The sequence below is a fragment of the Centropristis striata genome, chromosome 15 (genome assembly GCF_030273125.1).
Source record: "Centropristis striata isolate RG_2023a ecotype Rhode Island chromosome 15, C.striata_1.0, whole genome shotgun sequence".
Lineage (NCBI taxonomy): Eukaryota > Metazoa > Chordata > Actinopteri > Perciformes > Serranidae > Centropristis > Centropristis striata.
In genome coordinates, this window is record NC_081531.1 from 30,176,452 (window position 1) to 30,189,960 (window position 13,509).

Here is a 13,509-nt window from a genome sequence, read left to right on the forward strand (position 1 = left end):
TCTTGACACATACATAAAATGGAAATACTCAAGTAAAATACCTCAAAATTGTACAGTACTTGAGTGAATGTACTTAGTTACATTCCACCACTGCTCATAACAGAATGAACAGCATTACATGTGGATTTTATGATTCTTGCATTCTTAATATACCGCTGTTTTGGCATGTTCAATCATGGCACTTTTTTTTACCAGAGCCTGCACACAGTGTACTGATGCTCCCAGGCTGAGTCCGAGGGTTACAACATCAGTTGCATTATCAAGATACTTAAGTTTATGTAATCAACTTTTGCAACAAGACAAACATCATTACATGCCAGCAAAGGATATTTTGCGACATACTGTCTCCTGATATTTGGACTCTGGGTTTCCTTTATAACTGTAGCTCTCACTCTTGTTTCTTGTCAGTATTTGCAGCCTGTCCGTGTCGTCCAGCCATGGAACAGCAGGACGGTGCTGCCAACAAGAATCCAGCTGTTGCGGCGTTGCACTCTCACTTTATTGTGGGATCAGTGTCGGAGGAGAACTCGGAGGATGAAATCCCAGGGAAGCCTGACCTGCAGCTGGAGGAAAAGGAGACTCGCTCCTTGTCCCCATCCTCCGATAGCTCAAGCAGCACCTACGAAATGGGATTCGACCACATTGATGGCCCCAGCCACAATCTAAGGTTAGAATGCAAACCTGGTTTGTCTACTTGAAATGCATTCTTTACTTGGATAATATTATTGGTTCTTTATGGTTTAAGATGTATAGTGTTTTGAAGCAATTAAAGCATATTTGGACTATGTACTTTTTTCATTCGTTTGTAAACTGTACCCATAGTTATCCTTTAAAATACATATTATGCATACATTAATTAAGCAGCTGAGAGTTACAATATTCCTTAATGACGATAGAGCTGAAAATAGGGAATCTGCAATTTAATATGTTGCCCCATGAGACCAGTCCTGTAGACCAAAATGACACTCTGTTCAGACTATGTACTCCCCCTTCGCTGGGTAGCCCCTTCTACAGCATATGTGAAAAAATGTGGTTTAACTAGCCACCCACTGCTAAAGGGTTTCTTTGTGTCCCAAGTCCGTGTGGTAGGCCTGAAAAGTAGGCATCGACTTCAAAATGTTCACACAGAAATTCTGAATCCGTCAGTCGAAAGGAGCTTTTCAGCAGTGATAAAACTTTGTTTTAAGCTTGCAGCAGTCTTTAGTCTCTCTGCCAGCCTCCCTTCAGTCTTTCACTGAGCTGCCCAGACCTCACATTACACTGTCACTTTCACAGACTTGCCTTGCAAATTTACATTTTTCTCTAAAGCCTCACAGAAGATTTGGGTTTGAGATTCATATGAGATATTCTTGCTGACATGCAGAAAATTATTCCTGCAATTACATGGAAGTAACTGGGATGGCAATTTTTAAAACTGTAAATACTTGATGGGGGGCGTCAGCCTCCCCTAACTGTATATCTCATAGGACAGAACAAACTCTGCCAACTCCACAGCTGGATTGACATTAATATTGCTTATTCATATTCAGTTTACTTACAGTGCATTTTAATAAACGTTACTGTAGTCCCTTGCCAGGTGTAAGTTGACCACCTCAAGACATGAGTTAAAATAATAATCATGGGTTAAACATTTAGATTCCAGTAAAAGCAGAACACAGACAGACACAGCACAACAATGCAGAAACTACTGTTGCAGAACACCAGAAATTACAGTACAGCATTGTAAACAGATATAAGCAAAGACAGTAAAATACATATATACATAGGCAAAAGACAAATAAGCAAACATAGTACAATAAATATATACATATGCAAAACACAAATAAGCAGGACGTTACACTATGCATACTTAGAATGTGTGCTGGAAACTTTTCCGTTGCCAGGCTGAAGCACAACAAATATATACATAAGCAAAAGACAAATAAGCAGAGACGGACAATAGCGAAGACGCACAAAAGCGAAGACAGACACGTCAACCTTTTTAGCCTGAGTTTTAAAAGAGAGATTTGACTAAATTGATCACAATTCCAAGATATTTTAATTATTTGAAAATGTGTAATCTTTGTCCGAGAACATGTAGCTCAACAGCTCTGCTAGCTTTTTTTTGTGAAATTCATGCTAGTAGTTTTTGACACATTTAGTTGTAGACAATTTGGCTTTTTGTATCTGCTGCGTACATGTATTACAGTTTCATCAGCCTACAGTTGGTTCTCTATCGTGGGGAATATAGATGGGGATATTTGCCTCTTGTCAGTAACCCTTAGAGTTATGCAATAATGCAGTATCACACCACAGAGTGCAGCCAGCTGAATGAGCCCAGGCTCTGCCACACCCTCCATCTGATGATCATATCCCACCTCTAGTACCACCCACTCCTCCCTATGACTCCCCTTAGGGTGGAGCTTGATTCATAAGGCTCGGTGCCACAGCGTATGATGTGTTCTTCTCAGTCAGTGGTTATACTGTAAGCTTCTTAAAGATATAACTTTTTTTTGCGATCAATTTCTTTTTATTTTCAAAAGAGAAGGGCATGAAACAAGTCAAATACAGTAATACAACAAGTAGTATTCACTTCCCTTTACTCTTAAAGATATAACTATTGACTCTTCACCTTTGCCTTTTTAACACTTCATTAAATGATTGCCATAATTTCTATCCTATAATAAGTATTCATGGTTTTCGTTAACATTTACTGATAGATGAGCTGGAACTCAGCCACAAGCTATAAAGTTCAAGATAAGAGACAGTTGGCAAATCATCCTCTCATTACGCCAGTTGGTCTCTTTATCAATGTCAGGCGATTATCAGTGTCTTTATCTTCTGGGCTGTAAACCGTTTTTAAGCACAACTGCTGTTGAAAGACTCCTGCAATAGTAACTTCTTGCAGTTTAATTTGAAAATTATTTTCTAATGTTTTCCACACAGAACTTTTGAGATATTTACTTGTGTGAATATATAGCTTATCTACTACCCTGTTCTTTCTACATTTAAAGGTGCAATTTAGGGCCCTTACATGCGTTTTGTGTATTTCCTAAAACAGGCCAAGCATGTCAGGGCTGCACCTGGTGAAGCAAGGCAGAGACCGCCGGCGTATTGATCTCCAGAGGGACTTCACTGTTGCTTCTCCTGCTGAATTCGTCACCCGATTTGGTGGCAACAAGGTTATCGAGAAGGTGATGATTTTTGTATTGCTTCTTTAATTGTGAAAACAAACCATCAAAGAAACAATATAAACTCCGCACAGCAGTATTTGTGACAATATCAGATAGATCAACATTAGTAATTTTTTTGCTTTTCCAGGTGCTTATCGCTAACAATGGCATCGCAGCAGTCAAATGCATGCGCTCCATCCGCCGCTGGGCCTATGAGATGTTCCGCAATGAAAGGGCAATCCGCTTTGTTGTAATGGTTACCCCAGAGGACCTGAAGGCCAATGCAGGTGAGCCTAAGCATGATATCTCTGAACACGTAAACCATCTGAGTATATGGCCAACTGGGGTGCCAGTTACATGGCAGAACACCAGACTCTGCTTTTTTTTTGAAGTTCATCCAAACACTTTAGCTAATAAGACGAGTGTACGCTGGTTACTGAGCGAGGGATACTGTAGATGTGACTGCAGCAAGACTATTTGTGCAGAAATAGATTTTCTGTTTTTTTGTCTTTTTACAGAGTACATCAAAATGGCAGATCATTATGTGCCTGTGCCAGGAGGTACTAATAACAACAACTATGCCAATGTCGAGCTCATTCTGGACATTGCAAAACGCATACCTGTTCAAGTATGACAATACACTTTATATAGCTATGGTTTTCTTACATTAATTACTAACTGTATTGAATTGATTGAACACTTTTCTGTTGTCGTTCTCCTACAGGCAGTGTGGGCTGGATGGGGTCATGCCTCGGAGAACCCCAAACTCCCAGAGCTGCTTCACAAGAATGGCATTGCTTTCATGGGTAAGAGAACCTTCTTACTTTTTCTATTACTTTGACCCTTTGACTTGCCCTCACTTTATCGGTTTACACATCTGAAATACTCTTTTTTTTTTTTTTTTTTTTTTTTTTTTTTTCACTCTTTCCTCAGGTCCCCCAAGTCAGGCTATGTGGGCTCTCGGAGACAAGATTGCTTCATCTATCGTGGCTCAGACAGCTGGCATTCCCACCCTGCCCTGGAGCGGCGTAGGTAGGTCACACTTTATGTTGGGTCCAAATTTGGTCTTATGTAAAGGCTGTTAATTAAAAATGGATTCTTGTCAACTTCATGTAGTAGGTCTTTTTTCCTTGTTAATTGAATATGTTCTCCGTCTTTCTCAGGCCTGACAGTAGAATGGACGGAGAGCAACCAAAGGAAGAAAATTATCAACGTTCCCTCTGATGTGTATGAGCTTGGCTGCATCCAGGATGTGGAGGACGGCCTGAAGGTGAGCATGTCGTTTTAACAGACAATTCATTACTCCCAGTGAATTTTGCAGAAGTACACAATGCATACTTACATGCATGCTGGAAACTTGTTTTTTTTTTCCATTGCCAGGCTGCAGAGAAAGTTGGCTACCCCGTCATGGTGAAGGCTTCAGAGGGAGGTGGAGGAAAAGGCATTCGTAAAGTCAACTGTGCTGATGATTTCCCTAACCTCTTCAGACAGGTACTTGTGAAAAGTCATCTTGCATCAGGAGTTGAATGCATCAATAAAGACCCGAATGGATCATTTGACTGCCCCAAAATAAATTAATTGGGGGAGAAAAAGGTAGAAAATTTTTCGAATACAGCTTTTGTGCATTTGTTGGCTTCAAGGATTTGTTTTTTCTTCGCTTCTTCTCCAGGTCCAGGCAGAAGTTCCAGGATCACCTATTTTCGTCATGCAGCTAGCCAAGCACGCTCGCCACCTAGAGGTCCAGATCTTGGCTGATCAATATGGCAATGCCATTTCCCTGTTTGGTAGAGACTGTTCTGTGCAGCGACGGCACCAGAAGATCATCGAGGAGGCTCCGGCTACCATCGCTACTTCTGATGTGTTTGAGGACATGGAAAGGGTACAACCCTCTTAGCATTTTTTGTACTTATATATAGCTTATACATGGAGATGTATGACCAGCTAAGTAAATTCTGATTATTTAAATTAAGTTGCATTAAGTTGTTTTCTCTCCTCAGTGTGCTGTGAAGCTGGCTAAGATGGTGGGGTACGTCAGTGCAGGAACAGTGGAGTACCTCTACAGCCAGGATGGCAGCTTCTACTTCCTGGAGCTTAACCCTCGCCTGCAGGTGGAACACCCTTGTACCGAGATGGTGGCTGATGTCAACTTGCCTGCTGCCCAGCTGCAGGTCAGTCCCACCAAGACACGCCTGCAGTTTTCCTAAGAGAACACTCGCTCAGCGTTACATCACATGCAGTACATTGCAGTCCGGGACTGTCCTATAGCAGACAAAGTTAGCACGCTTCATCGCTTTTGCACTAGACGGGCCCCCTGTCTCCATGGCAACGGGCTACAAAAGATTGAGGCAATACACAGAAGCGGTGTAGTAGATCCAGTGGTTGTAGCAGCACTCGGTCACGTGGTCTCTTCTGCAGTGTTTAGGATTGTGTGTAAATAGGTCAGTGGCAGCCGAGCTGAAGGGCAGCGTTGCTGGGAAAGCTTTGCAGCCAAGCTGATTGGATGGTACAGTGGGAGTATCACTCTCTGGTACAAAGGATGAGGGTCTTTGTCCATGCAACAACAGGGGTCACTATTTGTCAGAGGGATTGATTTGTCTGTTATCTATATAAAAACTGAAAAATTATTTTGGCAGCCATCAGAAAGTATGCAGGGGAACCTGTATGTGGTTCATTTAAAGCAAATACAATCATGATCCAGATTTGTCCTATAATGTGTTGTTTACCTTGTTTGTTCTGTAATATTATTATGTCCGTTCTAGCGCATAAATGTGTTGTACTAATTTCCCTGTCTTCTGTCAGATTGCTATGGGTATTCCTCTTCAAAGGATCAAAGACATCAGGATGCTTTATGGCGTCCAGCCCTGGGGAGACTCTCCCATTGACTTTGAGGGTCTGTCAACAGCCCCCTCCCCACGGGGTCATGTCATTGCAGCACGAATCACCAGTGAAAATCCTGATGAGGTAAGCCTCACTATCTCCAAAGTAGTTCTGTTGTACCATAAATAAAGGCCATTGTTATTACCTGGAAATGCGAGCCTTCCCTTAGTGTTCTTTTAGAATTCAGTTTATGTGATGATGAAATGTGATGTGCCGTGTGATTGCAGGGTTTTAAGCCAAGCTCCGGAACAGTGCAAGAGCTGAATTTCCGCAGCAATAAGAACGTGTGGGGCTACTTCAGTGTTGCAGCGGCTGGAGGGCTGCATGAATTCGCTGACTCCCAGTTTGGACACTGTTTCTCTTGGGGAGAGAATCGGGAAGAAGCCATCTCGTGAGTTCACACAGAGTTTTCATTCAGAAAGATCACTGAGTTCACATGAAGTCTGTTGAGTTTTCTTTTAATCATCTACATATGTGGTTATGTCTTAATCTTTTTTTTTTTAGCAACATGGTAGTGGCTCTGAAGGAGTTGTCTATCAGAGGAGACTTCAGGACCACAGTAGAATACCTCATTAAGCTGCTGGAGACTGAAAGCTTTCAGCACAACACCATTGACACAGGCTGGCTGGACAGGCTGATCTCAGAGAAGATGCAGGTACGCAGGGATGTTGCAGCTGTGACCACGAAAAACTTGTATTAGAAGAAAACTACACTACACTTCAAGAAAACTATATAAAATTTTAATTTCAATTTTAAGCTTTTCCTCACTAACAAATAAAGTGTATGTTGTGTGTGTGTGCAGGCGGAGCGTCCAGATACCATGCTGGGAATTGTGAGTGGAGCTCTTCATGTGGCAGATGTCAATCTAAGGAACAGTGTGTCCAACTTTCTACATTCTCTGGAAAGGTATAAAATATCACATGTTACATTAATTAATTTCAAACTGTAGATACTACCAATTAGACAAAGCATAAGATATGAAACACTCTGTACTCTCTGACTAGGGGTCAGGTGCTGCCAGCACACACACTACTCAACACTGTGGATGTGGAGCTGATCTACGAAGGTACTAAGTACGTCCTAACTGTGACACGCCAGTCTCCCAACTCCTATGTGGTCATCATGAACCAGTCCTCTGCTGAAGTGGATGTCCATCGGCTCAGTGATGGAGGTCTTCTGCTGTCTTATGATGGAAGCAGCTACACTACCTACATGAAGGAAGAGGTGGACAGGTAAGAGGAAACAAAGCTTTAGAATAAAATTATCATTTGAAAATAAGCTGGAAATGTCTTATTTACTTAACGTAGGTAAAGGCTAATACATACTCCGCAAGAACAGAGAAATTTGTTCTTGCCACTTGAAGAGGCAAGAAAAAGAAGAAAGTTAGTTCTTGCCAGATATCATTCTTCACAAGAAACTCGGGTGCAGAAGTCGTCATAGGGCCCTCCCACTGCAGCACAAATCAAATTCAAATTTTTGACCAATCACACAATAGTTCTCGGACACAACACAAGAAAAAAAGTTCTGCCTAGATGACGTGTCAAAAAGTTCTGCCCAGAGCATGTATTAGCCTTTAGACCTCTGATTTCTGGTTTTGTTTTTCCCCTACAGGTATCGCATCACGATTGGGAACAAGACTTGCGTTTTTGAAAGGGAGAATGATCCTTCGCTGCTGCGATCTCCTTCAGCAGGAAAACTTATCCAGTTCACAGTTGAGGATGGCGGGCATGTGTTTTCTGGCCAGTGCTATGCTGAAATTGAGGTACAGTATGTTCACACTTTTGTGTATGTAAATCTGTTGAAAATCCAAAAGTTTGGCTTGAGTTGTATAAATATAAAATTTGAACTTGTTAATTCCAGGTGATGAAGATGGTAATGACCCTTACAGCTGCAGAGTCTGGTTGTATTCACTATGTGAAGAGGGCTGGAGCAGCACTGGAGCCTGGCTGTGTCATTGCCAAACTGCAACTGGATGATCCAAGCAGAGTGCAACAGGTAAAGTAATGTATATCTGACTAATGCAATCTGCACAGATATACACTGTACGCCATGTAGGATGTCCCATATGGCTGGTACAAAATAAAATGTAATAAATCTCTTTGTTTAGTTCAAGTTTGCATTTGAAGTTGGGCCGTACATTTTAGCTATCAGCTGCTTATGTTATGAATAGTAACAGGCAGTCAGAATGACAGAAGTCTACATAAATATTCATACACAAGAAGTCAGAACAATAATAAGGCAGGACATTGGAGCTGTCAAAGAAGATGAAGGCTCAATTCTCTAAAGGGAACAGGTGTCAGTATGAACATCTGGACCAAGTGAATGCCACAAAGTCAGGAGACAAACTTAGTGGTGGAGAAGGGTAAATATGTCACTACTGGTTAGGTAACAATGCTATATTTTTGGACTACTTTCTTTAATAAACATTAGACAGGGTAGCTTGTCTATTTCTGATTATGCCCGTTATTCGTACTAGAGTACACTATTGACAGTGCTTGTGTATGAAACCACATATGTACAGCAGTGTTGTTAAAACATGCATAATATTTAAAATGTATTTCTGTTTGTCTTGCAGGCAGAGCTTCACACAGGGCCTCTCCCTACTATCCAGGCAGTAGCTCTGAGAGGGGAGAAGCTACACAGAGTCTTCCACAACACACTGGATCATCTTGTTCACATAATGAATGGCTTCTGTCTTCCTGAGCCTTTCTTCAGTGTTAAAGTAAGAATTCAAAGACATACCTGTGTACATGCAAACATGAGCGCTTCCACCTGTGAGTAGTTGGTTAAATATATGCCTCTTGTGTCCGTCCTAGTTGAAAGAGTGGGTGGAAAGGTTGATGAAAAACATGCGGGATCCCTCTTTGCCGCTGTTGGAGCTTCAAGACATCATGACCAGTGTGTCAGGCCGCATTCCCCCCGCTGTGGAGAAGTGTATCAAAAAGGAGATGGCTCAGTATGCGAGCAACATCACATCTGTGCTCTGCCAGTTTCCCAGCCAGCAGGTGAGACAGCAACACATGGACAGTGAAACTCCTGTGGAGCACCTCAAAGTTCTTTTTTTATTTTTCATTTAATAAGCCATTTGGTGTCGACAGTAACCCTCACGGAAAACGGAGTAATTAGTTATGTTTCATTATGTAGCACACATTTTTAATGCCGCCACATTAGATTATGTAGAAATGGCAGTAAATGTTACAATACATAGATGGTATTGGTGTCCAGAGATTATTGGCTTCTAAAAGTTGTGTTAGTTTGGCAGTGAGATTTCTCAACTGTAGTGATAAATTAGACAATTTTCCAGTTGGCTAAAAAAATACTGTGTCTGCCTTCTTTTGACTTTTTAAACAGTTTCTTGTACAAATAAATTATTTCAAAATCTCTATCTGTCTGAGTCAAAGGGTGAGCAAAATGCAAGTTGTGTCTGTCTCAGTTTACACATATACAGCAGCAGTCTTTGAAGGCCAAAGAAAGGACAGAATACCAATGTGAATATTAGTGAAAGAGTGTTTTCACACTGTTGACTTCACTTTGGATAAAAGGGAACAAAGATAACTGAGGGGCCGTCAATGCCACTGAGATTAAACGAGTCTCCACTGCTGTTTGGACTAAGTGTTCGTATTGTTTATCTCTCCAGATTGCAAACATCCTTGACAGTCATGCTGCTACTCTTAACAAGAAGTCAGAGAGAGAGGTCTTCTTCATGAACACACAAAGCATCGTTCAGCTGGTGCAGAAGTGAGTATGACTCTCTCTTAGATTTAGAGTGCAGCTTATGTCCTGAAGGGGTCGATTGCACAGAGCAGCCTCTTGAACACAATAGATCTACAACAACCTCCATGGCAGATGTACAGTACAGGCCAAAAGTTTGGACACACACCTACTCATTCAATGCATTTTTCTTTATTTTCATGACTATTTACATTGTAGATTCTCACTGAATGCATCAAAACTATGAATGAACACATATGGAATTATGTACTTAACAAAAAAAGTGTGAAATAACTGAAAACATGTCTTGTAGTTTAGATTCCTCAAAGTAACCACCCTTTGCTTACTAGAATATAAGACATGTTTTCAGTGATTTCACACTTTTTTGTTAAGTACATAATTCCACATGTGTTCATTAATAGTTTTGATGAATCTCAATGTCAATAGTCATGAAAATAAAGGAAACACATTGAATGAGAAGGCGTGTCCAAACTTTTGGCCTGTACTGTACGTTTTAGAAGGATCATGCCATAGTTTGCTGCAAGACATGATTTTTGCTTATTAGTTGTTTTCATAGTCTCTAGATCTCTTGTTCTCACATAGTTTAACGTTGCATTTGTCTTTGCGTTTGGTTCCAACAGGTATCGTAGTGGCATCAGAGGTCACATGAAGGCAGTGGTGATGGACTTGCTCAGACAGTACCTGAAAGTAGAGATCCAGTTTCAGAATGGTGAGGGATCGCAGCAACACACTTAATAACTGGTTTCAAGGGTTCATTGCCGTGACATGTTGCCACATGCAGGAGTAATGTTGTTTTAACTCGGATGTCCTTTCAGAATTGCATTTACACACTGTATTCACTTGGTGGAGCTCTTTGACAAAGAAAACTTTCCGCTTGTGTGACTCTGCAGCTCTCCCGTGCTGCATTCACTAGAGCTCTTACATGTTGACTTGTTAACAGGACACTACGACAAGTGTGTGTTCGCACTGCGTGAGGAAAACAAAGGCGACATGGCCAATGTGCTCAACTACATCTTCTCCCATGCTCAAGTCACAAAGAAGAACCTGCTGGTTACTATGCTGATTGTAAGTCCTGGCTGACTCAGAACAGTTTGAAGCTTTTTCCAACTAAAAAGTTTGAAGCTATTGAGCTATAAATGTCCTTTCTACTCCTGTGTCTAGGATCAGCTGTGTGGCCGTGATCCCACACTGACGGATGAACTGATGGCCATCTTGACCGAACTCACCCAGCTCAGCAAGACGACCAATGCCAAGGTTGCACTGCGGGCTCGGCAGGTCAGACATGGATTCCAAATTTTTATTGGCAAATTAACCTTGATGTGAAACTTTGCCTGCTAAAATCAAAACCTGAAAAATATGGATTCTTGTAAAGTTGTTAACTGGTTTATGTAGAATTCTTCATGTGACATCAAATGCTGGGATTGACGTTTGGGATAGAGGTATAAATGTGTTCAGGTGAGATCAAATCTTTAGGAAATGTGGATAGGCTCAAACTAAACGTATCTGAAGTGTTACCTGAGTGTACAGAGAATCAGGTATCGATGTTGGTGATCATCAGATTTTCAGTTTTTATCACAACCTCCAGTAAGATTTTCACCACCAGGTGTCACTGTCTACTCTTTAAAATGTTAATGGGTAAAAACAAAACAATACATACATTAGGAAAAAAAATTGGTAATGCTCATAAGTGTTTAATCTCTTAAAGCCCACCTGCTGGCCAGCAACGATCTTACACCTTTACCTAATTTTTTTTATTTCATACACATTTTTACATTTTTGTGTATTACGTTTGTGGGATTATTGCATTAAAAGTTGCAGATTTTTATTACTTTTTATTACTTAACATTTGTGGACATTACATTCGCGGTGTTACAAACATTTTAAAAACAACCGCTTACGATGTGACAGAGAGCAGATAATCACGGGAGAATGATGCCATAAAGCTTAAAACAATTAATGCATTTAAAGAAACAAAAGACAGTGAATAAACGATCACAACTGAGGATACTGAGAAGAAGGATTCTGATTAAGTAATGAGAACAGAATAAGAAGGTAAAAGGAGTAAAAAAATAAGAGTAGAAGGATAGAAAGCATTACATTAAAGCAAGTCTATAAAAGTGGGTTTTAAGAAGTGATTTTAAAAAGAAGTTATTGACTCTGAGTGCCTTGGGGTGCTCTGGTGGAGAAAGCCCGGTCTCCTTTGGTTTTTAGTTTAGATTTTGGAACAGTCAGAAGGGAACCACCCGAGGATTTAAGGACGCAGGTCGGCTCATATGGAATTAATAACTCTGATTAATAGCAAGGAGCCAGAGCTTAAACAAGCTTAAAAAGTGATCAGTAAAATCAGTCCGAAAACAGGGAGCCGGTGCAAAGAAGCTAAAATCGGGGTGATGTGATGTCGTCCATTAAAACCAGTAAGAAGCCGAGCTACTGTAAATAAATAGACGTGCTGACAAAAATAGTTGACAGTATTCATCCATCCTTTATACCTAGGTGTTGATTGCTTCCCACCTCCCCTCTTATGAGCTCCGACACAACCAGGTGGAGTCCATCTTCCTCTCTGCCATTGACATGTATGGACATCAGTTTTGCATCGAGAACCTACAGGTAGGCAAAAAAAAAGGTGTTTGCTTTATCTAATTAAAAGTGTTCCAAGATGTCTAAATATCCACTTTTTTTGTTTTTGTATCTCTAGAAACTGATCCTTTCAGAAACCTCCATCTTCGATGTTCTGCCCAACTTCTTCTACCACAGTAATCAGGTAGTCAGGATGGCTGCCCTCGAGGTGAGAGGAACAATGATCTTCCACTTTGATACCTGCATTTTAACATTCAAACTAATATTTTCTGTGACTTTGTCTGTTACAACCACAGGTGTACGTTCGCAGAGCATACATTGCCTACGAGCTCAACAGCGTTCAGCATCGACAACTGAGGGACAACACATGTATAGTAGAGTTCCAGTTCATGCTTCCCACCTCGCACCCCAACAGGTATAACGCACATAAAACACCCACAATGCTCCAATGCTGTGCATCAACTGCTGTCCCCCCTCCCTTAAACGGCACTATGGACAGGGATCAATATTTATTATAGGGATGGATATTTAATTCTACATTGATGGCAGTGATGCTGCAGCACCAGCATATATTTTGTCATCGCTTTATGTTAATATAGTTTATATCCTGGTGTCAGCATCTGTAGTTGTTTCTACTCACTGCCTTCTCCTTCAAAATTATCAGGAGATGGCTCCCTCTATATTTGTATTTTCTTTTGCCTCACTACGAAGTGAGAAATAATTATGACTGATTATCCATTTTTTCAGTCTGATGTAAATTGTTTTTCTTTCCTGTTTTTATGCCTTAAGAACAGGTAAAAAAAGGTGAAAAAAGGTCACTTTTTCTAAATTATCATGGTAAACCAATTTACCTCTTTTTACACAAATAGTGTACAAAAAATAAAAATTGAACAACTCCAAAAGACTATCACAGAAAAAGGTAAATCACAAAGGAGACAGAATATTGTTGTTATTATTATTATTATTATCATTATTAATATTGTAGTCACATTTTAAAATGTCCATTTTTTTTGTAAATGCACGCTCTAAATTTTGAATTTGATGCATTCTATATTTAGTTAATTTTTAAACAGTGCCCAGACTGTTAATATTAACTAAGATTAATATTAATATCAAATAAATAGTTTAAAGTCACTTGTAAAATCATTCCAACAGTGAGGTGCTTGAGTTC

At 40.4% G+C, this 13,509-nt stretch overlaps 1 protein-coding gene across 4 annotated transcripts in view; it reads left to right on the forward strand.

The window, feature by feature from the left end:
• acaca (acetyl-CoA carboxylase alpha) overlaps window positions 1-13,509 on the forward strand; it is a 36,957-nt gene that overhangs the window by 1,958 nt on the left and 21,490 nt on the right. For all 4 annotated transcript variants that reach the window (XM_059350915.1, XM_059350916.1, XM_059350917.1 and 1 more), the window contains exons 2-27: window positions 409-667; window positions 3,041-3,173; window positions 3,301-3,439; window positions 3,671-3,780; window positions 3,877-3,958; window positions 4,086-4,184; window positions 4,316-4,422; window positions 4,533-4,643; window positions 4,822-5,031; window positions 5,150-5,320; window positions 5,952-6,113; window positions 6,257-6,420; window positions 6,534-6,684; window positions 6,832-6,935; window positions 7,034-7,261; window positions 7,641-7,791; window positions 7,890-8,024; window positions 8,605-8,751; window positions 8,846-9,034; window positions 9,667-9,767; window positions 10,382-10,470; window positions 10,702-10,826; window positions 10,923-11,036; window positions 12,255-12,368; window positions 12,457-12,546; window positions 12,635-12,753. In XM_059350915.1, coding sequence (XP_059206898.1) covers window positions 438-667; window positions 3,041-3,173; window positions 3,301-3,439; window positions 3,671-3,780; window positions 3,877-3,958; window positions 4,086-4,184; window positions 4,316-4,422; window positions 4,533-4,643; window positions 4,822-5,031; window positions 5,150-5,320; window positions 5,952-6,113; window positions 6,257-6,420; window positions 6,534-6,684; window positions 6,832-6,935; window positions 7,034-7,261; window positions 7,641-7,791; window positions 7,890-8,024; window positions 8,605-8,751; window positions 8,846-9,034; window positions 9,667-9,767; window positions 10,382-10,470; window positions 10,702-10,826; window positions 10,923-11,036; window positions 12,255-12,368; window positions 12,457-12,546; window positions 12,635-12,753 — 3,575 coding nt within the window. In that variant the 5' untranslated portion in view covers window positions 409-437. The remainder of the gene's footprint in view (window positions 1-408; window positions 668-3,040; window positions 3,174-3,300; window positions 3,440-3,670; window positions 3,781-3,876; window positions 3,959-4,085; window positions 4,185-4,315; window positions 4,423-4,532; window positions 4,644-4,821; window positions 5,032-5,149; window positions 5,321-5,951; window positions 6,114-6,256; window positions 6,421-6,533; window positions 6,685-6,831; window positions 6,936-7,033; window positions 7,262-7,640; window positions 7,792-7,889; window positions 8,025-8,604; window positions 8,752-8,845; window positions 9,035-9,666; window positions 9,768-10,381; window positions 10,471-10,701; window positions 10,827-10,922; window positions 11,037-12,254; window positions 12,369-12,456; window positions 12,547-12,634; window positions 12,754-13,509) is intronic.